Source organism: Apium graveolens, chromosome 10 (genome assembly GCF_009905375.1).
Source record: "Apium graveolens cultivar Ventura chromosome 10, ASM990537v1, whole genome shotgun sequence".
Lineage (NCBI taxonomy): Eukaryota > Viridiplantae > Streptophyta > Magnoliopsida > Apiales > Apiaceae > Apium > Apium graveolens.
Window position 1 is genome coordinate 201,710,867 of NC_133656.1, and position 25,157 is coordinate 201,736,023.

General features: G+C 35.2%; 2 protein-coding genes across 2 annotated transcripts; both read left to right on the plus strand.

The window, feature by feature from the left end:
• Positions 1-15,434: 15,434 nt before the first annotated feature.
• Positions 15,435-16,103, plus strand: LOC141691645 (uncharacterized). The gene has a single exon (XM_074496411.1). The coding sequence runs from the start codon at positions 15,435-15,437 to the stop codon at positions 16,101-16,103; it is 669 nt and encodes a 222-aa protein (XP_074352512.1).
• Positions 16,104-19,481: 3,378 nt separating this feature from the next.
• Positions 19,482-24,881, plus strand: LOC141692733 (uncharacterized). The gene is made up of 7 exons (XM_074497665.1): positions 19,482-19,909; positions 21,288-21,942; positions 22,369-23,005; positions 23,501-23,601; positions 23,697-23,786; positions 23,863-23,990; positions 24,618-24,881. The coding sequence occupies exons 2-7, from the start codon at positions 21,358-21,360 to the stop codon at positions 24,766-24,768; spliced, it is 1,692 nt and encodes a 563-aa protein (XP_074353766.1). The 5' UTR covers positions 19,482-19,909; positions 21,288-21,357; the 3' UTR covers positions 24,769-24,881.
• Positions 24,882-25,157: the final 276 nt, after the last annotated feature.

The window sequence follows — 25,157 nt, forward strand, 5'->3', positions numbered from 1 at the left end:
TCATTGTTTGTATTGAGCAATACGTTCTTGAGGATCCGTCGACCCATCATACTGTTTTATGTGAGGGACTGTAATTCATTTCGGAATTTTGACAAGGGCAATATGTTTAGCGAAAGTAGAATCAGCATAGCTCATCGGATTTGCCTTTTCGAGAGGTCTCGGAACACCAGGAATTCTTTGAATCATATATTTTACTTCTTGTAGTTCCTTCTTGACTGACTCAGGTATCTCAGTCCTTGATCTAGACTTTCTATGTTTGATTTCCTTTTGTCGTTGCTCTTCTCAGATTGCTCATCGTGATGACTTTTTTCTTGTTGATCAATGTCAATGGGCACCTCCAAGGTCTTTCCGTCTTTGCCCGTTACAATAACGTCATTAGTCTTTGCTTGGCCTTCTTCGTCTCCCTCATCATCAAATAGTCGTCGCACAACTGGTTTACTCTTTAGTCGGCTCTTGCTTTTGTTGTATGATTTGATCGTCGTCAGTTCTTTTTTCAAATCGTTGTTTTCAGATTTCAGAGTCTCCATGTCTGCTTGTAACTTCTTTACAATCGCCAGTAATTCGATGTTATCTTCCTATTGTGAGTCTCCTTCTTGTTGTGGAGTGTCGTCGGCCATGTTTATCAATCAATCAATTTTTAGAAAGATTCCCACAGACGGCGACAAACTGTTTTGGGTGTTTTTATAGGGTTTAATTCTAAATAGACTATAATTTATTAATAAACATATAAAGTAATGCAAATAAAAATGCTACGAGAATTGGTGACGCGGAAAACTTCTAAAGAGAAGAAAAAACCGCGGGTGGGTATTATCCCAGCCAAAAATGTTTCACTATCTTTTATGTGGATACAATGTAGAGCTGTTATTCTAGTTATCTGTGGTGGTAGCACTTTGTACATGATTCATCTATATTTATATACATGTTATTCAATTAACGTCCTTAAAAATCTCCAACTTAACCCTTAACTGGCTATTGAAATATTCAAATCCACTATCCCCATGAATAGGAACCATTTCCATGTTTATCACTTAAAATTGACTAAGTCTCATCTTATCCACTACTCTTTTGTCAGGCTACATGTCGTCAAGATACCTTTTTCTGCCGTTACGTCCATGTCTTCTCATCATGTCATGTTCAACCATCACGTTCGTGTCCTTACGTTATGTCATGTTGTTAACAAAATATTACGGTCACAACAATCTCCATGCAATAAGGCTCATGAATGAAGTGCCTATAAATGGTACAGCTAGCAATTGTCTAGCCATTCCATTGATGTTAGAATTTAATTAGATTTATTTTATTTTATACTCGGTGTTTTCTGTTTAATTATTAAGAAAAAAAAGCATCACCAGTTGTGACTGTGACTCGTGAGTCAGACTTCATATTTATCGGGTAAAAGAAACTACAATCTATCTATTATATATATAATAGAGCAACTAGAGATTCATTGACACAATTTAATAATTTAAAATTACTTAAGTACCCCTTATGAATATGTATTAATAATTAAATAGATTAATGATACTCTTTTAGAAATCCATTAACTACATTCGCAAAAAAACTCACTACATACATTTAATTTAACCAATATAACATACATTTAATTTAACCAACATGGTTATCAAGTTATTTAGTAAATTACCCATTTTTCCTTTATCATATGATAATAAAAAATATCATATAATAATAAAAAATATTTGCTTATTATGAGAATTGAACTCTTGACCTTTGTATTAGAAAAGAGTTATGTTCACATCTTTAGCCACTACACCAAAGAGATTAAGGATACTCTTATAAAAATTTATTAACTACATGCACAAAAAACTCACCACATATATATGTTTAATTTAATATTTTCTCCGGGTTTAATTAATATAAAATTATCAAAACATTCTTTCGCACTCATAATTAAAATCTATTTGAATCACTTGTTTTGCCTATCTATTATATTTATTTTATGCCAACACGATTTTTTTTTGTGAATATGATAATATAATTTTTTTAGTAGTCTAAAATTGACAAATTACAAAAAAAATAATGTAATCCCTATATCAAACTGAAATCACTAAAAAACTTTAATAAAATCATATCGACACCACCGACCACACCACCAAAATAACCAAAATCATGAAAAACTGAATCCTAATAACTAAATTTTTGAAACACAAATTACCACAACTTTACACCTTTGGAATTTTGTCAATTCTCGAAAATGTTAGTTATGGTGTTGTCGATGGTGGAGTAGGTGAAACAATAATATTTGGGGGTTTTATAAACTCATATCTATTATTATGGGATGAAAAATGAGATCAATGAGATCTATTATTATAGGATAAAAAATGAGATCAATGGGCTTGCAGATGTGTTATCGAAATGTAGCTGAAATTTAGTGACAAAAATTTTTGTAAGTAGTTTTTAGAATGATGGTCGATTTGATGATACGGAAGAATGGTTGGGTTTGGATAGTATATAAACAATGAGGGTATACAAATGCAGGATATGTAATGATAATAATATTGTATTGCCGAAAATGGTCTAAAAATGGAGGATGCGTGAGGATGAATGTGAAAATTCAAGTAACTAAAATTTTGAAACATAAATTACGTTAATTTTACACATCTGAAATTTTAACAGTTTTCGAAGATGTTGATTATGGTGTTGCCGATGGTGGAGTGGGTGAAATAACAACATCGGGGGTTTTATAAACTCATGTCTATTGTGGGAGGATGAAAATGAGATGAATGGGCTTGCGGATGTGTAGTAAAATTATAGTTGACATTCAGTGACAAACTTGTTTGTAAGTAGTTGCTAGAATGATGGTCGATTTGGTGATACGGAGGAATGCTTGAGTGAGGATGGAGTATACACGATGAGGATGTACTATCATATGGTATTTAATGATAATGACATTGTATTGTCAAAAATGGTATAAAAAATAGAGGATACATGAGGATGTATGTGAAAATGTATATTAGATTTAAATGTATTGTTATGAGTAAATATATTAATAACGAATAAGATTATGAGATTAGTCTTAATTCTAACTAGCTCCTAAACCCGTACAGGGCACGGGAAGTTTTGATATATTAATTTTTAAGTATTTTAATATTTATTAAATATATTTTACAAATATTTGTAGCTGACGAATATGAGTATATTTATAAAAAACATAAGAACGTGTAATATTCAAAGTGATTTTAGTATAAATGAAAACAATTTTTTTAATTTTTTTATCGAACATTTTGCTCTTTAAAATAAATGATTTGAATTATCTACACAATAAAAATTGATCCAAATTATTGAATTGGAGCATAATTATTATTAATGATGGTAGCTAAACATTTCATACGGAGATATTTTTAGTTTTTAACGGTGATAAAAATTTTAAAATTATTGTGAAATGGGTGATGATCGTTATGTGTGTTGTTTTAAGAGTTTTTTTATCGTCTCGCCATGTTCAAATATTAGCGGTAGTAACTACTTCCCCAATACAATTTATGGGCATAATTGACATCACATATTATGTGCTTACGGGGTATAGATTGATTCTAAATTATTTATTCATAAATATGATTTTATGTTCATAATTTTTAAATAATTATTGATTAATAGGAAATGATTCTCTATTCTTATTATAAGATCGTGAATGGATAAACACATATTTTGGAAAGAGAATAATCTTCTTCTTTAAATCTTTTTGTCTCAAATCTATTTCTTTACGACTTCCTTCCATAGATGACTAAAAAAAGTACCGAGTTATTTTTGTATCGGCCTACCCCCTTGAAATTTTGCTTTTGTTGGGATAAACATGACTATTTGATTGTGTTGTAAGATATATATAAATTAGACGTCAGTTTTAATTGTAAAAAAGTAATCAACCAAATCTAGATGGTTTTGTTCGATTTTTGTTTCGATTTCAATTTTTGGTTCGATTTTGCTCATCCCTAGAACATAGTAAAATCTCGATGAATTAATATATTCGGGAATGTAGTTTTTTTATTTATAGAGATTATTCATTTATTTGATATTTATTTATCGAAAGTTCGTCTATCGATACTGTATATTTTATGCTTATGAAAATCCTACATTATTCTTTTATAAAATTAGTATAATGAGGCTAACATGGTTCAATGGTTACGAAGAAAAATATATTTTTTTAAATTACTATGATTAGAAGATCATACTTCGGTTCATTGATTAGATAAAGTTGGCTATGTTACACGAGAAATTTGGGTTTAAAACGAATTTTTTTATTAAAGTTGTATGTGAACTCTAAATTTAACTATAAATTAAAAGTTGTACAATTAAAAAATATATACTCTTGTTGTTTTGCCCAGGTATAAAGTTAGTATATAAAATGAGTTATTTAATCAAGTCTCAAGTCATTATATTTTATGAATATATTAAAATAAATAACAAATTAAATATAGACTAAGACACACTCTGTGACGACTGAGAATTTTGCAACGTAATTAAGTCAATAAAGTATGTGTTATGTGATGTGATTATAATTATGTGACTAAGTGCTGAATAATTGTCTTTTCTGTATATTAGAATATAGGAGCGTAAATAAAAACGTTCCAATTTAAAGAGTCAGCTTAGAAGTTAAGCTGTGGTGTCGGGCCGTCAGGTACAACGGAACCCGTCCTAATAAGGAGTTAAAGAATATAAAATGTGAATTATGTATAATTGAATGAAATGAATGTGTAAATAAAGTATTTCGTCCTAAGTGACGTGTTGATTGATAATGATAATGAGAAGCGTAATCGAAACGCTGAGCGTCGGGCCGTCAGGCTGAACGTGACCCGGTACGCGTAGAAAAGGATAAAGATTAAAGAAGGATAAATTCTATGATCAGACCTGAGTCGTTACGTGATTATATATGTGAGATTGTTGTCTGTGTGCATGACTATGTGTTCTGTGACAATTTTATGAATTTTAAAGGGATTATGTGACTTAAATAAAGGTTTAATTAACCTTCGCGCATTTTTATAAAATCATTCGAGTAAGATAAAAATATGGGATTTGTTCTGTTATCTTCATAGTGATCCTAGAGACTTTTTAAAAATGACGAGTGGATTAATTTGGTGGTCTTTGCATTTTTAAATTGATTTTTATGTGAAAATGATATTATTAAGGCGAGATTGTGAAATTCATATAAAATCAACCGTCCGCTCAAAATCTTATTATGAGTAATGGTTAAAAAGCTAATTTCGAGGCCTACTTATTAAATTTGTCATTTTCAATAATTCTCGACTTTCCGAGAGAAATATATTTTATATTTAATCCTTGTTATATTTTAGTAAAAAGGAAGGAACAAATAAGAATAAAAGGGAATTAGTAATGTACTAAAATGCCCTTAATTTTGATTGAGTATAAAACTCAACCCCTTCCCCCTTTTTCCTTCTTTTTCCCGAGCACCATCACTCTCTCTTCTCTCTTTCTTTCTCACACTCTCTCTCGGCTACTCTCTCTCTTTCTCTCTCTCGGATCTTCTTCTTCTTTTTTTCTTGGTAAATCACTTGTTTCTTTGATAATTATCACCAATCCTTCTCAAAATCTCTTATTAAATATACAAAAGTGGCTATTGGAATGTGCATATGTGAATATCTTGTTGCATGCAAGCTCGATGTGTGTGTGTGTGTTCATGCTTGATGCGTGTGTACATGTGTGTATATGGTCTAGCATGTGCTTAAGGAGATGATTTTATAATTGAAAAATAATTTTCAAAGCCAAGTGAGTCTTGCATGTGCCTTGTGTGTACATAAATCGGAGGTTTCAAGGTTGGAAACCCCGAATTGGGGCACCACCGAGAAACCACCGCCACCGGTGATGAACTCCGGTGAACCGGTGGTGAGTTGTGATGTTAAAAACTGAACTCTAATACCATAAAAGTTAATTTCGGTGTTTGCATACTTGGATCGTTTAAATTTTAAAAAGTTTTTGATTTCTAAAAGTTAAATTGATAAGTGATTATTAAAAATGAGTTGTCGATTTGATTATGGGTTGATTTGTGATTAAAGGATTAAGAGAAATCACTTGCATGTGTTGTTTTCTTGAAAACACGAATGGTTTTGATCCTTGGAATAATTGATTCAGTTTTCTTGTTGAATAAAGTAATTATGGATTGTTATTAGGATGGTTAATGAATTAAAAGAAGTGAAATTGTTATTGCATGTTGAGCTTTGGTCGAGTTTTGTACTAATGAAAAGGGAGTTAAAATTTAATAACTTGATTCTTGGTTAATTAGCTAGTCTCTAGATTTGCATGTTGATTTACAAAAGGAATTAGTGATGCATGTTAAAGTATAGCCTTGCATGTAAATGTCAAGTTGAAAATAAGCTAAAAAGGATGAGTGTTGGACTAATTTCAAGTTTTAAGCAAATTTAATGCTTGCATGTCAATGTTCGACCTTTGAATTGTGCTTTGTGGATATAGCCGAATGGAATGTAGGAATAAAAAGGAATTGATTTGATGTTAAGTCAATGCATGAGTAATTTTAGAGATTATGTGATTTATATGTCTATTTGGATTCGAATTTTGTTGATAAAAGAGAAGAGAATGATTCTTTTTAAAGATTTTGGATTGTGTTATATGTTTATGTGAGCTAAGGTGGAGATTGATTAATTTTGATAACCATAAGTGATAATTATGGTCGTAAAGGTTTAGTTGAGAATAAACCATGTACTCGTAAGAATTGTATTAGTGTGATTTGAGAAATAGCTAAGGTTAAGCAAGTACCTTTGATGGTTAAGTATATATAAAGATATAAAAGTTACGAGAAAGGGATATGCTATATGCTATGTGCTATGTGCTTATGTGTATAAGCTATAATCGTATACTCGAGTCAAGGATGTAATCGAGTTATCGTATTGAGTGATGGTTCTGAGAACGAGAGTTGAGAATCTGATTAAGGTTTGGTCTTATTGTAGATTCGGAGCGTGAGGGCATTCAGGCTAGGAAAGGAAAGGATTTACTAGGTGGCAGTAGTTCAACCTTCAGGAAAGCAAATTCAGGCAAGTAACTCTGATTACTTGTGTAAATGGTTATAAAGAGAATGTTTTTCATACCATGTAGAGTATTGAACTATTTAATTATGAAACCCTGATATTGATTTGAGATACCCTGCCTTTGTTCTTGATAAACTGTTATTGATAAGCTTAATGATTCAACCCTTTGATAATCTGTCCTTTCTGTTCAAGTTATCTATTAAGCCATGGATTATATTGAACCCTCTGATTATCCTTGTTAACCCTGCTTAATGATACCCTGTTTTCCCGATCACCCTATTGATCCCTACACAGATGCTGATCCTTCTAATTTAGTGCCTTATTATCCTTGATACAGAATCCTTATGAATTGTTCCTTGTTTATCTTTGAATCACTCCCTGAACTTTGTTTCCTTAAAATCTGAATTAAGAATGAGTTTCGACTTGAAAGAGTCCGAATGATTTCAAATGCTTGGTAATGATAAAATGAATTTTAGAAAACCTATTTGTTTTTCCAACTCAAGGTTTTCCAAATGAATTCCTGATGGATTGGATTGGGACGTAAGAGACTAGTGGGACTAGCCCAGTCATGGTAAGAGGCTAGCGGGGCTAGTCCAACTTAAGGCTGAAATTATGCTGATTGGTACCTTAAAGACCAGAATGGAGGTCGATACGGGCTGATCACCCGTATATAATGAAATGGAAAGATAAAGTGATCCAATCAAGGGTTTTAAATGATTATTTAATAAAAAGGGAACTGAAACTTTCTGTTCAGTAAATTGATTCTTGAAAATGGAAATGGTTTATATTGTTTTGAAAAGAGTTGATTATGTCAATGTGAAGCTTAAAGCTCGAGAACCCTGATTCTTGAATTGTTGATCATATAATTGATTCCATATATTGAAATACTGTTGCTTTCTTCTATTAAAAGATCTATTCTGATCCTTTATTGATTTGTGATGAATGTCGGCTTTCGTCCTGCTTTGAGCCTTGTTCCTTGAAAGCCTCACATTATCCTTCAAAAACCTTTCCTTAACCCAAAAGATGGAAATCTGCCACCTAGATCAAATAAAGTAGAATGCCCTGAGTTTGGTAAAGCATATTCTGAATTGATATTGTAGAACTGCTATATAGTTACTTGCTGAGTTTTATACTCATTTGTTTTGTTTTAATCTAACCATGGCAGTTAAGCAAGAAGATGGTCAGGCTTAGGCGCACTGCTCGTAAGAGTGTACCTGGTGGTCCCTACCGTGTTGAGGGCTTCCGGTTGTTAGAGCAGGTAGTGATAAATAAGAGTGAGCTCGCGCCTAGTTGGAAATGTTTAAAGATACAATGGGTTATCTGTCGGTTCCCAGGCGGAATTGATATTATTTATTTAATGATATTTTGGGTTTGTAAGTTATATTTTATGATTGGTAGTTGTAATCTTGTCTCATACTTTATCATGTTGATCCTGTTAGTAGTTAATCGGGAATATGCATATTTAATTACTAGATTAGAGGTGTGTGAGTCCTCATTTCCTAACCCCGAGATTGAGGGCGTTACAAGTTGGTATCAGAGCTACAGGATCTAGTCCCTGAGACAAGTTAGGATTTAAAAGGGGTATTTTGGGAATATATCTATATCGTGAGAGAGTTCGACTCATATAGAGTTGAGTTAGACTATTAGGTATAGTCTAAGGAAAGTGTTTATTGGTGAAGTGGAAACTAGAGTTAGGGTGTGAGTTAGCTGGAAGCTTTATTTAACCCTAACATTGTTTCTTGGTTGATGTTTTGTGTTTTCTCTCAGGATCCTAGTAGTGGTATTGACTCAGACTCAGAGATTAGTTTGACTGGTACCCCCGTGGACCCCGTTCCACCCTCTCCAGAGGAGCCTGTGTATGTTAGTTCAGACCCAGAGGAGGACCCTTCTGAGAGTAGTGAGATCCCTATGCAGATTTCACCCTTGAGGCCAGATTCAGAGACCCCTGCCCCTGAGCCAGAGTCCCAGATGCCTAAGACTGGTCCTGTCAGTGTTGGTGGCAAGTTAGCCCAGGATCGAGACTTTGTGTACTCCCGCATTCCTGAGTTGGGAGCTTTGGTGGATAGATTAGCCAGAGAGTCTAGGTAGAGTGTTTATGTTATGGATGATGAGTGGCGAGTTCGGGTGAAGATGGTGGAGCAGGTTGCTAGGAGGAGATTGGATGAAGGACCATCCACTAGTGATGCTGATGCTGAGGCCCAGAGGATGCATAAGATCATTCGCTGGATGTTGGTTGTGTTGAGAGAGATTCTAGATGATTAGACGGGACTGTTGGTTGAGCCCGTAGATTGTTGTTTTTCAGCGCCAGTAGGCTTTGGGATACTTGGTCAGATGCCGGGATCCCTTTTTCATTTATTTCGTTGTATTTCAGATCAGTGTTATAGTAGTAGTTGTTGGAAGTTAGGGGTAGATAGGGGGATATTTTCCAGTTTTTCCTCTGTTTAACCCTGCTAATTATTGTACTTTATTTCAGAACCTGTGATATCCAGAACTATCTTTATGTACCCTTGTTTAAATAAATCCATTGTCTTGCTTTCCATTGTGCACCCTTATTATCTCATAAACTGTTCTCAATACCATGTTTTAATACAACCATATTTTCGTATAACCGTGTTTAAAGATCATAAAACCCTGTTCTGTGCCATGATAAAACAACACTGATATGAGAATTATGTAGTAATAGGATTGCATGTGCAAATTGGGTAAAACTTAAAACCCACAAAAGAGATTTCATAGAAACTGTTGTTATATATATATGCCATGCCATCGTATTGATAAATAATTGCTCAATCAGGTTTGTAAGAAATGGCCAACTCACCAGATCACCAAGAAGAAGAAATTCCCACCCAAGACCCATAAATAAACCCAGAAACCACTATGATGAGCAGACTTGCTCAGCTTTTGCAACAACCTGTGGCCCCTAAAGTTGGAAACTTTAAGCACTTTCAATTTGTTCATCTCCCAGAGTTCTTAGGTTTGCCAGACTCGATTAAAGCCCAGACATGGTTGAGAGAAATGGAAAAAGCTTTTGAGTTAGCAGAAGTTAAAGACGATAAGAAAGCTCAGTATGCAAGTTATTACCTGAAAGATGAAGCAAGTTTTTGGTGGGAATCTTCAAAGGCGTTGTTGGAAGGAAAAGACTTATCATGGGAGAAGTTCACCGAGATGTTTCTGGAGAAGTATTTGCCAAGCTATATGCAAGATCAGTTGGAGATGAAATTTCTGGATCTTAGACAGGAGGAAATGTCAGTAGCGGAATATGAAGTGAAGTTTTCGGAATTGTCTAGATTCGTACCTGAGTACGTGAATACAGAGGCGAAGAAGGCTAAGAGGTTCCAGCAGGGACTCAAGCCGTGGATTAGGAGTCAAATAGCAATGTTGGAGATCAAGAATTATGTTACTTTGGTTGAAAAAGCAATGATAGTGGAAGGTGAGCGGGAAGCTGCAAGAAGAGAAAACGAAGGAAGAAAAAGGAAGTTTGAAAGCTCTGAGCAAGAGCAGGGAAGCTCAAAGTTCAGAGGGAAGTTTGGAAAGAAAGTTGGAGGTCAAAAACAAAAGTTCCAGAAGTTTAGACCCGGTAATGGAGCTCAGAAGAACCGTTTCCAGAAAGCTGGACAACCGGGGAAGTATAGCAGACCTCAGATTCAAGAATGCAGGAATTGTGGAAAGAGACACCCGGGGTGGTGTAATAAGCTGGATATAACGTGTTTTAAGTGCAACCAGAAGGGGCATTATTCTTCAGAATGCCCAAGTGGAGCAAGGAAACCTGATTTGGCTTGTTTCAAGTGTGGTAAAGTGGGCCATATACCCTGTTTTCCCGATCACCCTATTGATCCCTACACAGATGTTGATCCTTCTAATTTAGTGCCTTGTTATCCTTGATACAGAATCCTTATAAATTGTTCCTTATTTATCTTTGAATCACTCCCTGAACTTTGTTTCCTTAAAATCTGAATTAAGAATGAGTTTCGACTTGAAAGAGTCTGAATGTTTTCAAATGCTTGGTAATGATAAAATGAATTTTGGAAAACCTATTTGTTTTTCCAACTCAAGGTTTTCCAAATGAATTCCTGATGGATTGGATTGGGACGTAAGAGGCTAGTGGGACTAGTCCAGTCATGGTAAGAGGCTAGCGGGGCTAGTCCAACTTAAGGCTGAAATTATGCCGATTGGTACCTTAAAGACCAGAATGGAGGTCGATACGGGCTGATCACCCGTATATAATGAAATAGAAAGATAAAGTGATCCAATCAAGGGTTTTAAATGATTATTTAATAAAAAGGGAACTGAAACTTTCTGTTCAGTAAATTGATTCTTGAAAATGGAAATGGTTTATATTGTTTTGAAAAGAGTTGATTATGTCAATGTGAAAGTTAAAGCTCGAGAACCCTGATTCTTGAATTGTTGATCATATGATTGATTCCATATATTGAAATATTGTTGTTTTCCTCTATTGAAAGATCTATTCTGATCCTTTATTGATTTGTGATGAATGTCGGCTTTCGTCCTGCTTTGAGCCTTGTTCCTTGAAAGCCCCACATTATCCTTCAAAAACCTTTCATTAACCCAAAAGATGGAAATCTGCCACCTAGATCAAATAAAGTAGAATGCCCTGAGTTTGGTAAAGCATATTATGAATTGATATTGTAGAACTGCTATATAGTTACTTGCTGAGTTTTATACTCATTTGTTTTGTTTTAATCTAACCATGACAGTTAAGCAAGAAGATGGCCAGGCTTAGGCGCACTGCTCGTAAGAGCGTACCTGGTGGTCCCTACCGTGTTGAGGGCTTCCGGTTGCCAGAGCAGGTAGTGGTAAATAAGAGTGAGCTCGCGCCTAGTTGGAAATGTTTAAAGATACAATGGGTTATCTGTCGGTTCCCAGCCGGAATCGATATTGTTTATTTAATGATATTTTTGGTTTGTAAGTTATATTTTATGATTGGTAGTTGTAATCTTGTCTCATACTTTATCCTGTTGATCCTGTTAGTAGTTAATCGGTGTTTATGCATATTTAATTACTAGATTAGAGGTGTGTGAGTCCTCATTTCCTAACCCCGAGATTGAGGGCGTCACACACTCCGTCTAAACAAGTAAGTTTTACCTCAACACCTGATGTTACCAAAACTTAAACAAATGTATCTTTAGCTCAAGTGGTTGATATGGTAAATTTACAAACAGTTGACATGGGTTTGATTCCCATCCAAAATCATAATTTTTAATATTTAATAAAATACAGCGGCCAAATAGTAATCATGAATAAAATATTTTCCCAAAAACTGATGTTGCAGTATTATATATACAATAGATAGATTTGAGCACTTATACACACCCACACACGTCGGTCTACTTGCATTGGTTTTTAGAAAGATAGTATCATTTGGTCTGTTTAAGTTACACTTTTTTTTATTATATACAAAAATTAGAAATTCTGAATTTATAATATATTGTCATGATCACATATGAAATTCAGATAGGAAGTTCAAGTTTGTGTAAATTTTTATAAAAGTATATATATATTTGCAAATATAATACACTAATAACATATAATATTTTAAAAAATACGAGTCCTTATTTTAAAAATCAAAATGGTTGAATTATACGATTTAAATGGAGTCCGTGCTTTGCACGGGTTATAATGCTAGTATGTATAATAGAGCAACTAGAGGTTCATTGACACAATTTAATAATTTAAAATTACTAAAGTACCCCTCATGAATATGTATTAATAAATATCATTTAATAACACATATATTAATTACATCTAAATCATTAATTACTAATAATTATATATTTATTGTTACTCCATTATTGTATATTAAAAACTTATACTTATAATTACTTATGTATTTTTATAGTATAGACTAAAATTTGAATATTATTATAATTTTATATATTTATTATCATCGCATTTAACATATCGTGTGCAATATTTTAATTATTCCAATGACAGTACAATAAATTCTATTTCGAACGAAAAAACAAATATCATATTCTTATTTGAATACGTATAATACGTGAATTATAAGTTCACAACACACATGTACTCTGGTGTCAAGTTAATTATCTTATAACTAATTTTCACACAATTAACATTCAAATACATACATAAGTACATAAGTACGTACGTAGGTACATACATACATATAAACATACATACATATAATATCTAAGAAATTAAGGTAGCTAACACAAATGAACTCAATTTTTTTGTAATCGGTTAACATGATTTTGTCAAATAATGAATTTCCATGTTATACGATAACAATTATGAAATTTAAAAAATTCAAACATTTTCAAGTACATTTCTTACGAAAATACAAAATTGAAAAGAAGTGCATCTCACATTATACCGTATTTTTCAATTGTATAACATTTATACATTTAATTAACATATGAGTTTTGAAAATGGTTGTATCTCATATGGGCTATAAAATACAAAGGCCGAAAAAACTCATCTTTACGGCAAAGACTATATATAAATAAAAATAATTTCTCGTAACAGGAAATATATTTTATTTCACAGGCACATATACAAATTTTATAATAGTTGACGTTAGATCATTCCCGTGCCTCGCACAGGCTATAAAACTAGTTTTTTTTTAAATTATCAAAACTACTTATCAAAAATATTTATGCTATTTAATTTAATATTAAAAGCTTATATTAATAATTTAATCTTAAAATTTAAATATATACTCTCTACTTACGAAATACTTATCAATTTTGTTTACTTACCAAATTTTTCAACAGCAAAAACAACAATCTTTTTATATAAATCGAAAACCAATGCCAAGAAATTAACAAAAGATGGGATTTTCATTTTTGCAGATGGAATCACATATTCTCAATATAAGAACAAGTATCAAAACTTCTTCATCAAAATTTTCTCAAAACCTAAATTTCATTTTTTGTGTAATACTGTATTCAATAAAAAAAGAAATAGAAATATTGCATATGTCTCTCCTAATGAGAGTTTTTTCCTCTCTCCTTGCTTGAGAGTTTTACGTCTTGTTCATATAACAAGGGTCTATCATTCATTATCATATCAGTAGTCACAATATTCATTATGGAGCACGACAAACAATCATTAGAGGAATTATATGGTAACTTAACAATTGAAGATGAAGAAGAGGAGGGAATCATCATAGGGAGGGAGGTGGTTGAACGGACCAAGGAATCATTTGTATTAATTGGGAGATTTCTGATAGAAAAGAACATAAATTTCAGTACGATGCAAAATGTCCTTTCATCAATATGGAGACCAAAAGATGGGGTGGAGATTCATGATATAGGAGGGATGCAGTACTCGTTTGTTTTTTATCACACCTTGGATGTGCAGAAAGTAATTGAAGGGGGCCCATGGTCATTTGAACATGGGATGTTGGTATGTAAACAAATGAAGGAAGGCGAGAACCCACATGAGATACCACTCAATGAAGCAGACATTTGGGTACAAGTGTATGATGTGCCTAAAGGATTTGTATCAGAAACTATTTTTCGTAGCATTGGAAATTATATTGGTGAATACGTTAAATCAGATCCCACCAATATTAATGGAGCTTGGAAGCAGTTTTATCGTCTCAGGGTTAGAATGGATGTGCGTAAGCCACTAAAACGGAGAATGAAAATTAAAAGGGAAGGGGGAGACTGGAGCTGGATGAACTTTAAATATGAAAGATTATGTATATTCTGCTTTGTATGTGGGAAACTAGGTCATTCGGAGAGAGATTTTGATATTGTATATGCAAATCCGGGAAAAGAAATGGTACGAGCGCATGGGACAAGGCTTCGAGCACCTGGACGAAATACTAACAGCAGTGCTGGATCAAGATGGTTAAGAAATGGAGTTGGGAGGAATAATTGGGAAAACACAGGCGTGTCGACAGTGGGCGGAGACGAAACGGGGGAGAAAGGAGCAAAAATTCAGGAATCTGTTACCAGTAATTTAGGAGATGATGAAATGATTACTGTCATAGCAAAAAATCAGGGACTGAAAGATATGGGTGACAACATTTTGAATGAGAAAGCGCAGGGGGGGGAAATCATTATCGAGCCAAAAAGACGTCGAACATATACGGATGTATTAATAGAAGATAATGGGCCAGTAAACATGCAAACAGATGGGCTAAATCAAAGGGAGAATAATGTGGAGATATTGGATCCAAAAAACGGGAAATTGGCGGGTTCTGGACTCCAGGCCCACCTAGAGTCATGAGTCTTTTGGGCTGGAACTGTCGTGGTATGGGTAATCCATGAGTAGTTCGATTTCTTAAGAAAATCATCCAAAATAATAAACCCAATTTAGTTTTTCTATCTAAGACATTAGTTAAAAAGAAAAAAAATAGAGGAAATCTGTAAGTCTATTCATTACGCTGGCTCTTATGCTGTTGATGCTAGAGGCCGTGGGGGAGGGTTAGCTCTAATGTGGAGAAATGAAGGTGTTGTGGAAATCAAAGGAAGTTGTGCTAATTATATTGATTTTGAGGTTGAGTGTGAGCAAATTGGGCGTTGGCGATATACGGGTTTTTATGGTTGCCTGGAGAGAACTAGAAGACAGGAGTCGTGGGATATTCTACGTGAATTAGCATCAAAGTCGCAGCTGCCCTGGTGTGTGTTAAGAGACTTTAACGATATGTTTTTTAACTCTGAAAAGTGTGGAGGAAGACCACACCCAAATAATTTATTGACTGGATTTGGAGAAGCAATTACTGATTGTGAGTTGGAGGACATAGGGTTTATTGGGAGTGAATTTACGTGGGAGAAATCGCGAGGGACTCCAGGATGGATACAAGAACGTCTAGATAGGGGTTTCGTAACTCAAAGCTGGCGTCAACTATTCCCTACTGTAGAGGTTCATGTGCTGAAAGTATCTACTTCAAATCACCTTATGTTAATCCTTAAATTAAATTCTCAAATCTATGTTCCAAAAAGCAGGAAGTTTAGGTTTGAAAACTTGTGGATTAAAGAGGCTGAGTGTTTGAATATAGTAAAGGAGAGTTGGAATACGGTTGGATTAGGGAATATTCTGGGGAAAATTGAGTACTGCTGCTTAAACTTAAATGAATCGGGGGAGGAAAGGTCAGAGATTTGAGGAAGAATATTAAAAATTATAGCTAGGTGATGCATTGGGTGAGATCAAGAAGGGATGTAATTGGTGTTCAAAGATACAACGAATCCAGAGAGGATTATCCAAAGTTACTAGAGCGACAAGAAATATACTGGAAGCAAAGATCTAAGCAATTTTGGTTAAAGGAAGGGGATCAAAATACCCGCTTCTTCCACAACTATGCATCGGGGAGGAAAAGGAATAATTACATTTCAGGCTACGAAATAAAAATGATGAATGGGTGGAGAATGCGCAGGGAATGCAAGATGTTATCACAGAGTATTTTTCTGAGTTGTTCACTGCGTCGGGAGTGGTAGGATAATTATCAGAAAGAGAAAGAGTACAGAGTATTACAGAGGAACAAAATATGATGCTGCTACAGCCTATTGCAGTGGAAGAAGTAAAAAATGCTGTGTTTTCGATGCACGCGGATAAAGCACTGGGCTATGATGGCCTGAACCCAGCCTTTTATCAAGCCTACTGGAATGTCGTACAAGAAGATGTGGTGGAATTTTACAGAAACTTTTTCGATACAAGGATCATGGAGGAGGAAATTAATCATACAATAGTTTGCTTGATTCCGAAAGTGAAGCAGCCACAACGCATGACGGAACTTCGGCCAATATCGCTTTGTAATGTCTTGTTCATAATATTGTCAAAAGTTTTGGCCAATAGATTAAAAGGTTGCCTTCCACAAATTGTATCAGCTAATCAGAGCGCTTTCATTGAGGGGAGATTACTAACAGACACCGCTCTTATCGCTTTCGAGACTAATCATTACATCAAACAGAGAACCCAAGGGAACAATGGTGTAGCTGGCCTTAAAATAGATGTGTCAAAAGCTTATGACAGATTCAAGTGGAATTTTATTGAAGGAATGATGGAAAGATTTGGGTTTCACGCAACATGGATTAATCGAATTATGACATACATCAAGTCTGTAACGTATAGTTTTACTCAGCAAGGTCAAGTTTTCGGTAGAGTGGTACCGCAAAGAGGGATCCGGCAAGGAGATCCGATCTCCCCTTACCTATATATTTTATGTGCTGAGGCTCTGAGTGCCATTATCCAAAGGTATGAAGAAGTGGGGCTGATTCATGGGTGTAGTATTGCTAGGGGAGCACCACCAATCTCACATCTATTATTCGCTGATGATTGCTATTTTTTCTTCAAAGCAAATGAAGGAGAAGCAAGGACTATGAAGAATATAATGACACGATATGGGAGGCTTTCTGGTCAGGTGGTAAACTTTAATAAATCTACCATTACATTTAGTCCAAATACATCTGTACCAATGCGAGAAAAGATTTGTGATATTCTTAAAGTTGCTGAAAGTAGAAGCCCAGGGAAGTACTTAGGATTGCCAATGGAAGTGGGGAGGAGAAAGAACGAGGTGTTCAGCTTTTTAGCTGATCGAGTAGGTACGAAACTTAAAGGCTGGGAAAACAAAACACTGTCTAAAGCAGGTAAGGGAGTATTGTTGAAAACAGGAGCACAGTCAATTCCAAATTTTTGGATGAATCTACTACTCATACCAGCAGAGGTTTGTAACAAAATTCAACACAACATGAATGGTTTTTGGTGGGAGAATAGAGCTGGGAGGAAGGGGATACGATGGATGGGTTGGGAAAAGTTATGCACTGTTAAGGAGGGTGGAGGTTTGGGCTTCAAGGACCTAAAGAAATTTAACATTGCGATGCTAGCCAAGCAAGGATGGCGATTAATAAATGATTCGAACCCACTGGTTACAAGAATTATGAAGGCACGTTACTACCCAAATGGTAATTTTTTGAATGCTCGGATCGGAGAGAACCCTAGTTACATGTGGAGAAGTATTATAGCTGGCCAAGAGTGTTGAAAAAAGGGTGTCGAAGGAGCATAGGCACGGGAGAGGATACGTTTGTATGGAAAGTACCGTGGCTCCCAAATATAGATGATGGATATGTAACAACAAACATGCCCATGGAACTTAAAGACATAAATGTAGCAAGTCTCATGCAAGTACAAGGTAGGGGATGTGATGATGAGGTCTTGAATGATATCTTCAATGATAGAGACGTTCGATTGATCAAAAATATTCCACTATCAAACATTAACAGGGAAGACTCGTGACTCTGGTTATTCGATGGAAAGGGAGTATTTACTGTGAAAAGTTGCTACCGTCAATTGGTAGGGGAATGTAATACAGTGGATGCACCATTCTGGAAAAAAGTATGGAATCTGCTGGTACCTGGGAAGGTGAAAGTCTTACTTTGGAAAGTATGCAAATCATGTTTACCAACTGCAACAGCGCTGAATGATCGAAGAGTAGACATGGAGCGTAAATGTACTTGGTGTCGACTGGAAGATGAAAATACAAGGCATGAGTTATTTGAATGTAGTTTTGCCAGACAAGTTTGGAACTCGTTTAATATGACACACTGGGTCCAAACTATACCAGGAGAATGAATTTTTCATATGTTCAAACGACTATTTGCTACTAGGACACAGGAGCAGTGCGCATTATTAGCATTGGTGTGTTGGAATATCTGGAACCGAATGAATAAGTGGGTATGGAATAAGGTTGAAGTGTCTGTATTTGGAGTTAAAAATGTTGTTTTGAACCTGCTAGCAGATTGGAAGACAGCCCAGGCTCAAAATACCAGAAGTAATATTACGATGAACTCGAGCTCGAGAAGGTGGCAGGGGCCACAAGAAGGGTGGGTAAAAGTAAATCTTGATGCTGCTGTGTTTGATAGCATATCAGCCATTGACGTTGGCGGGGTGATCAGAGATGAATCAGGCCGTCTTTTACGAGCAATGTGTACTCAGATTCCGGGTATATGGTCACCAAGAGAGGCAGAGGCGCTGAGCCTAAAGGAGGTGATGTTTTGGGTTAAAAATCATGGGTTTACTCGGTGTATTTTCGAAACAGATTCGAAGCTATTAGCAGATGCCTGCCAAAGTAATTCAGTAAGGTCTTATTTTCATACCATAGTTAGTGAATGTGTTGAAGGATTAAAGCATTTTGATAGTATGGTAGTTCAATTTGTGCACCGGTCTGCGAATGGAGTTGCTCATGCTTTGGCTAGGGTATCTCATTCTATGTCAGACTTTCAGGAGTGGGAGTATGTTCCTAACTTCCTAATGGATGTAACTGCATTTGATTTAATATAATGCAAGTACGTTTACTTTAAAAAAAAAAGAGAAAAAGGAATAGAAATAAAAAAGAATCATGCATTCTAATTTAACAAAAAATAAGAAAAAATAAACAAAATCCTGGTACACGTCATCAGACTAACACGAACACATGGTGCGTACGTTAACTAACCTACACCCAACCCTGCATCACAAGTTCACAACAAATCCAAATACAAAGAAGACGGAAATTAAAAAAAAAAGGGGATAAAAAAGGAAACCCGGAGAGGAAGAAGTGACCGAGTGGACTCAGTGAGTCAAAGATCACAAAAATTGACGGAACGGATTTACAAAAAATAAACACACACATACATACAATGAAGAAGATCGTGTATAGTGGTACTAGTACAACTAGTAATAGTACTATACTTACACATATACATACACAAACTTCACAAACCCTAATTTCAATTTTTAAACTCCACCCTTATACATTCATACATTTATTTATATTATTATATATTCTCTTATACATACACATATATACAAATATATTATCGATTATCGATCATTCTATCTCTCTCACATCTTCATCGTTTTTTTTAATTTTCGCGGGAAAATTGAGATTGATAATTTGGGGAATTGAGGTGTGGATTGCTGCAATTAAGGAGAAGGTGATTGATTTGTGTGTGATTCTGTGTGTGTTTTGGTGTGTAGATTAGGGTTTGATTTGAGGTGATTTTGGTATGTGTGTGTGTGTGTTGATCGGTGAACTATATTTGAGGTGAATGTGTGTGTGGTTTTGTGTGTTATAATTGAGTGGATTCGGGATTGATTTGAGGTGAATTTCGAGGTGATTTTGGTGTGTGTGTGTGTATATGTAATTGTTTATCGAGAGGTGAATGTATGTTGTTTGTTGTGTATGTGTGTTTTAATTGTGTGTTGTGTATGTGTGTGTTTTATTTGAGTGGATTCGGGATTGATTTGAGGTGAATTTCGAGGTGATTTTGGTGTGTGTGTGTGTAATTGTTTATCGAGAGGTGAATGTGTGTTGTTTGTTGTGTATGTGTGTTTTAATTGTGTGTTGTGTATGTGCGTGTTTTAATTGAGTGGATTCGGGGTAGTTTTAATGATATTTGTGTGAGGGCGAGTCTGTGTTGATTGACATCGGAATGTGTGTTACTACTATTTTGTTGAGTTTCTTAATGCTACTGTTTATCTATCAGTGAATGTATGTTAAGTATTAGTTGTGTGTGTGCGCGCCTTTAATCGAGTGGATTTGGGGGTTTTTATTAATGTGATTTAGTGTGTGTTTGTGTGCGCGCCTTTAATTCAGTGGATTCAGGTTTTTTTTTTCTAATGTGTGTGTGTGTGTGAATATCAGTTGAGATCGATGAATGTGTTACTAGTTGTGTGGATTGTACTAATGTATGTATCTATAGGGGTTTTTGGTTTGATTATATTGTGTGTACGCGTGATTTGATTCGAGAGAGTGTACATTTGGATTTGAGTCGACGGTTTTTTTTATTTATGTTCATGGATTTGAGTTGACAGTTTTTATATGTTTATGTTTTTTTATTTGTTTTTTAAATGTTAATTTTACTGTTCCGTGTCGATTTTAGATCAATGGCATGAGTGTGAGGGGTTTCTATATGTTTTTAATGTGCATTTCGATTTTACGAGCTGATTAATGCAGTGTGGTTAATTTTGTCGTGATTTGTTTGGGAATATATTATGATTAGCTGTTTGTCGGTAAGTTATGAGAAGATGATTTGATTATGTATACGACAAGTACATTACGCTGGATTTTAAACTTTGCGAAATGTTGTTTTTTGTGCTATTAATGTGTTAACGTTTATGCATTAATAGCATTTTAAGGTCTGTGCATGACGTTTTCCATTAATTAACCTGTTTTTAAATGATCATTTATTTGCGTAAGCTTACATTTGTGAATTTGTCAAATGATGGTTATCAATAATCCTGCGTGAAGCTATAGTTTTGGAACTAATAGTTGTTAACATAATTAGCTGACACTTTCTGTATATGATGCAGCCTTTGTAAACCCACGCGAGGGTTTTTACTTGTGTGATCTCTGGTGGTAGATTTTGATATTCTGGTTTCAATGGATGAGTCCGGCCTTCTCTTTGAAGGTATTGCAAGCACTGCAAGGAGAAAGAGAAGCCAAACTTCTCGTCGACCTAAACCTGAATCACAGCCATTACCTGAAGGTCGTAACAAGTCAACCTTATTGTCGCAAAAGCTTTCAGATGATAAAGCCAAAATATCCAGCGATGAGAATTCTGGTTATGGTGCTAGCTCTAAGAGGAAAGTGTTTAACCTTAATCAATGTGCTTCAAAGGGTTCTTCAGTTTCTAAAGATGAAAAGGAACATGCCCGTAAGAAGTTGAAGAAAGATAATAGTTCAAGTACATTGCATAAGAATGGTAGTTTAAAAATTAATCATGGGCAGGGAGGTGGTTTAAAAGTTAATATTCATCATAATGGAGGTGCTGCTCCTAGTAGGAACTCAGGATCGCTTGGGGATGCAAAGGAGAGTAAGTTTAAAAAGGTTAAGCTTAAGGTTGGTGGTGTGACACACACCATTCAGACGAAGCCCATTTCTCATGCTACATCAGGAAATGGATCTTCTACAAAGCGTGCTCAAACATTTGATGCTCCTCGGCAGCGACCAAAACTGATTCTCCAGGTCTGATAAACAAGAAATTCACAGTTTACTTTCTCAAATATTGTTGAGTATCATAATTTCTGTTTGATTTGATTATACTGTCATGTTTGGAATACAATTTTGCTTACCTTATTTGGGGAATTCATTTTAGAAGGAAACACTACACGGTTATTTGGAGAGTGTGAAATTAAAGGAAAAATTCAAGTCTATTATTTCTTCCGTTTTGGTCCTGACTCGCTCGCTGTATATTTTGTCTTAAATTCTAGGCAGAATAGTTGATTTTCTAGAGCATATGGATATATTTCTGACTGAAGCACGTGGTATACATTTGCTGGCAATGAATATTTTTTTTGATATTATCTTAATTGGCTTCCATACTTTGTTCTAACTTTTTTGTTTTTAATTTATTGAAATAATCTTCGATTCTTTTTTTGGGGTATATTTCAGGACGATTCTGATGAAGACAATTCACCTCCCCCAGACAAAAAGTTAGCCCCGCAAGGAATCCCACAGAAGGATTTCTCAAACGAGGACGAAAATCATAGCAAGGAGGACTTTTCTGGTGGTCAGATGTCCGGGAGGAATGGCTCCAGAAAGCAAGCAGAAAAGTCAGACCGAGTTCGCAAGAGTAGGAGGATGCCAAAGAAACGCGATTTGAATGGAGAATTTGACGACGATGACGATGATGAGATTCGGTACTTGGAGAAACTCCGAACTTCTAAAGTTGCAGCAGGATACAAAGATGCTGGGGAAGAATCTGGCATCAAACAACGAGGTCTATCTAGGGATTTGAAAGGTGGGAATGTTAACGATTTTGGTCCTTCAAAGTCTGGCAAAGATGGTAAGAAGGCCAAATCAGAGAGAGGTTCGCAGGACACAGATTATGAAGAGGAGGAAGAAGTAGTGTCTGAAGCAGAGCCTGACGGTAGAAAGAAGAAGTTAGCAAAGGATGCTACTGACTCTCCGGCAGAAGGTAGAAAGGAAATTGCTCTTACAACTCGTCAACGAGCCCTTCTATCTGGCAAGGATGCCTCTTCTGTCTCAATTGAGTTTCCAAATGGTTTACCGCCACCTCCACCTCGAAGTATGTTGTAGAACTGGTCTATTCTGCTTGTTTGTTTGCTTAATATCTTTTACCTATCAAACTATTGCTGCAATTTAGTGCTTCTTCTTTAATAATTTGTAATTAGTGTTTAGATTTACTTTTACATGATTTTGTATGAAACTGTTTAGATCTAGTCGATGCCTTCATTTTTACGCTCCTTAGGTACGTGGATTGACAAATATCTTGGGTTTGTTGGAGATATCTCACCTCTAATAATTAAAGCAGCAAACCCAATAATATTTTTCAATCCATGTACCTGAAGAGCGTAAAAATGAATGCCTCGAATGCCTCGACTAGATCCAATTCTAACTTCTAAAATATGTTCATGTGTCTGAATATTAGTCTATGGATAGATAATTGATCTCTTTATTAGCAATTTAGACATTCCTGCACTAAGCTTTTTAAAAGCACAAGAAAAAATTTATTTCATAGTGAGTTATGATTAGTTCTAAACTGTGTTTTTGATCCATCCAGAGCAAAAAGAGAAACTCACGGAAGTGGAGCAGCAGCTAAAGAAAGCTGAGGCTGCTGAGAGGCGTAAATTACAGAATGAGAAGGCAGCTCGTGAGTCAGAGGTTTGCTTCTATTCAATTACTTTATGAGCATAAGATTGCTATATGGCCTTATAATTATTGATGTACTGATAATGTTATATGATCACTGGTCATAGGCTGAAGCGATTAGAAAAATTCTTGGTCAAGATTCTAGCAGAAAAAAGCGAGAAGATAAGATTAAGAAGCGTCAGGAAGATTTGGCTGAGGTATTATGAAATTTGCAATTGCGCAAAATAATTTTTGAAAGAGTTTAAGCTCAGATTTGATCATTATATTGTGCAGGAGAGGGCTGCCAATGCAAAGACGCTTCCTCCGAATACTATTAGATGTGTCATGGGCCCTACTGGAACCACAGTTACCTTCTCAGAGGACGTGGGTTTGCCTCGTATCTTTGACACCAAAACCTGCAGGTTTTGTTTCTTTTCAGAATACTGTTTTGCTAAATGCATGATCTGAGTTTCAGATCTTTTTAAAACACTTTATGGCATGCCTATTGTGTCTTATGCTGTTGCAGGGTTTGTTTAGTTTGTGCTGTCAGTGTATTTCGTTTCTTGCTTTCTTCTTTTAGTTTGGAATAAAGTGTCATGCCAAAGGGCTGGGCTCGGCTTCATTTTCTTCGGAGTACTTTTGCATATAGTACCCATTTCGATCTTTTCTTAGTTGCTGATTGAACAAACCAGCCACCCACTTTGCTTTTGACAAGGCACCTAGCAAGAGGCCTTTGGTAACGGACCTTGGGTTTTGTTTAAATTAAATTCAAATTTTGCTGGAAAGAGGTCCTAGCCAACCAATATTTATTACATATTTCTAGCCAACTAATATTTATTACATATTTATAGCCCAAGTCAGTAAGAAGTATTCCCGATCATATGTTGGGTTAGTTTGATACGTAAAAAATATATAATTGTTTCTCATGAGAAATTTTATAAAGGAACCGAGACAAAACCAACCACAAAAAATAGTGATAAAACACTAGTTGAGCTGATTGTTTGCTAGTTTATGCTTATGGTATTGAGTTATGTTCTATTTATTTTCAGCTATCCTCCTCCACGTGAAAAATGTGCCGGTCCATCCTGTAACAACCCATACAAATATCGAGATTCAGTTACAAAAGCTCCTCTTTGCAGTCTCCAGTGCTACAAGGCGATTCATGAAAAGATGGATGGTGGCAATGGTAGTTGCATTTGATAGTGTTTGTTGTATTCTCTTTTGTACAATGCATGCAGGTACTTCTGCACAATTGTCTAAGAGCATATAGATTTTTGAAGGATTTTTGGTAATTACAGTAACTGTTGATGTTAGGAGATGGAATGTTGAATTTTTCTTTTTAAATATTTTTGCGGAACTTAAGGAGCTCTTGATGCTGATAATATAGTTTGGTCGTTTAGCACCATTCCGTCTTTATAGCTTGAAGAAAGCCATGTGTGCTGCTAGCTGAATAAGAATTAAGCCTGCTTTCCGTTCGGCCTAAAGTTCTGTGCATCTTTTAATTAAACTTCATCTAAACTTGTCATATTTGTCCCCATAAGCTCTACTACCGTCTGAAGAAGATTAATTCTTGCTTTATAGTAAGTTTT

Coding starts and splice junctions, on each gene's coding strand:
- LOC141691645 (XM_074496411.1), top strand. CDS start 15,435: ATGTGGAGAAATGAAGGTGTTGTGGAAATCAAAGGAAGTTGTGCTAAT.
- LOC141692733 (XM_074497665.1), top strand. CDS start 21,358: ATGGATGAGTCCGGCCTTCTCTTTGAAGGTATTGCAAGCACTGCAAGG. Junction 23,006..23,500: donor ACCGCCACCTCCACCTCGAA/GTATGTTGTAGA, acceptor TGATCCATCCAG/AGCAAAAAGAGAAACTCACG. Junction 23,787..23,862: donor GTCAGGAAGATTTGGCTGAG/GTATTATGAAAT, acceptor TATATTGTGCAG/GAGAGGGCTGCCAATGCAAA.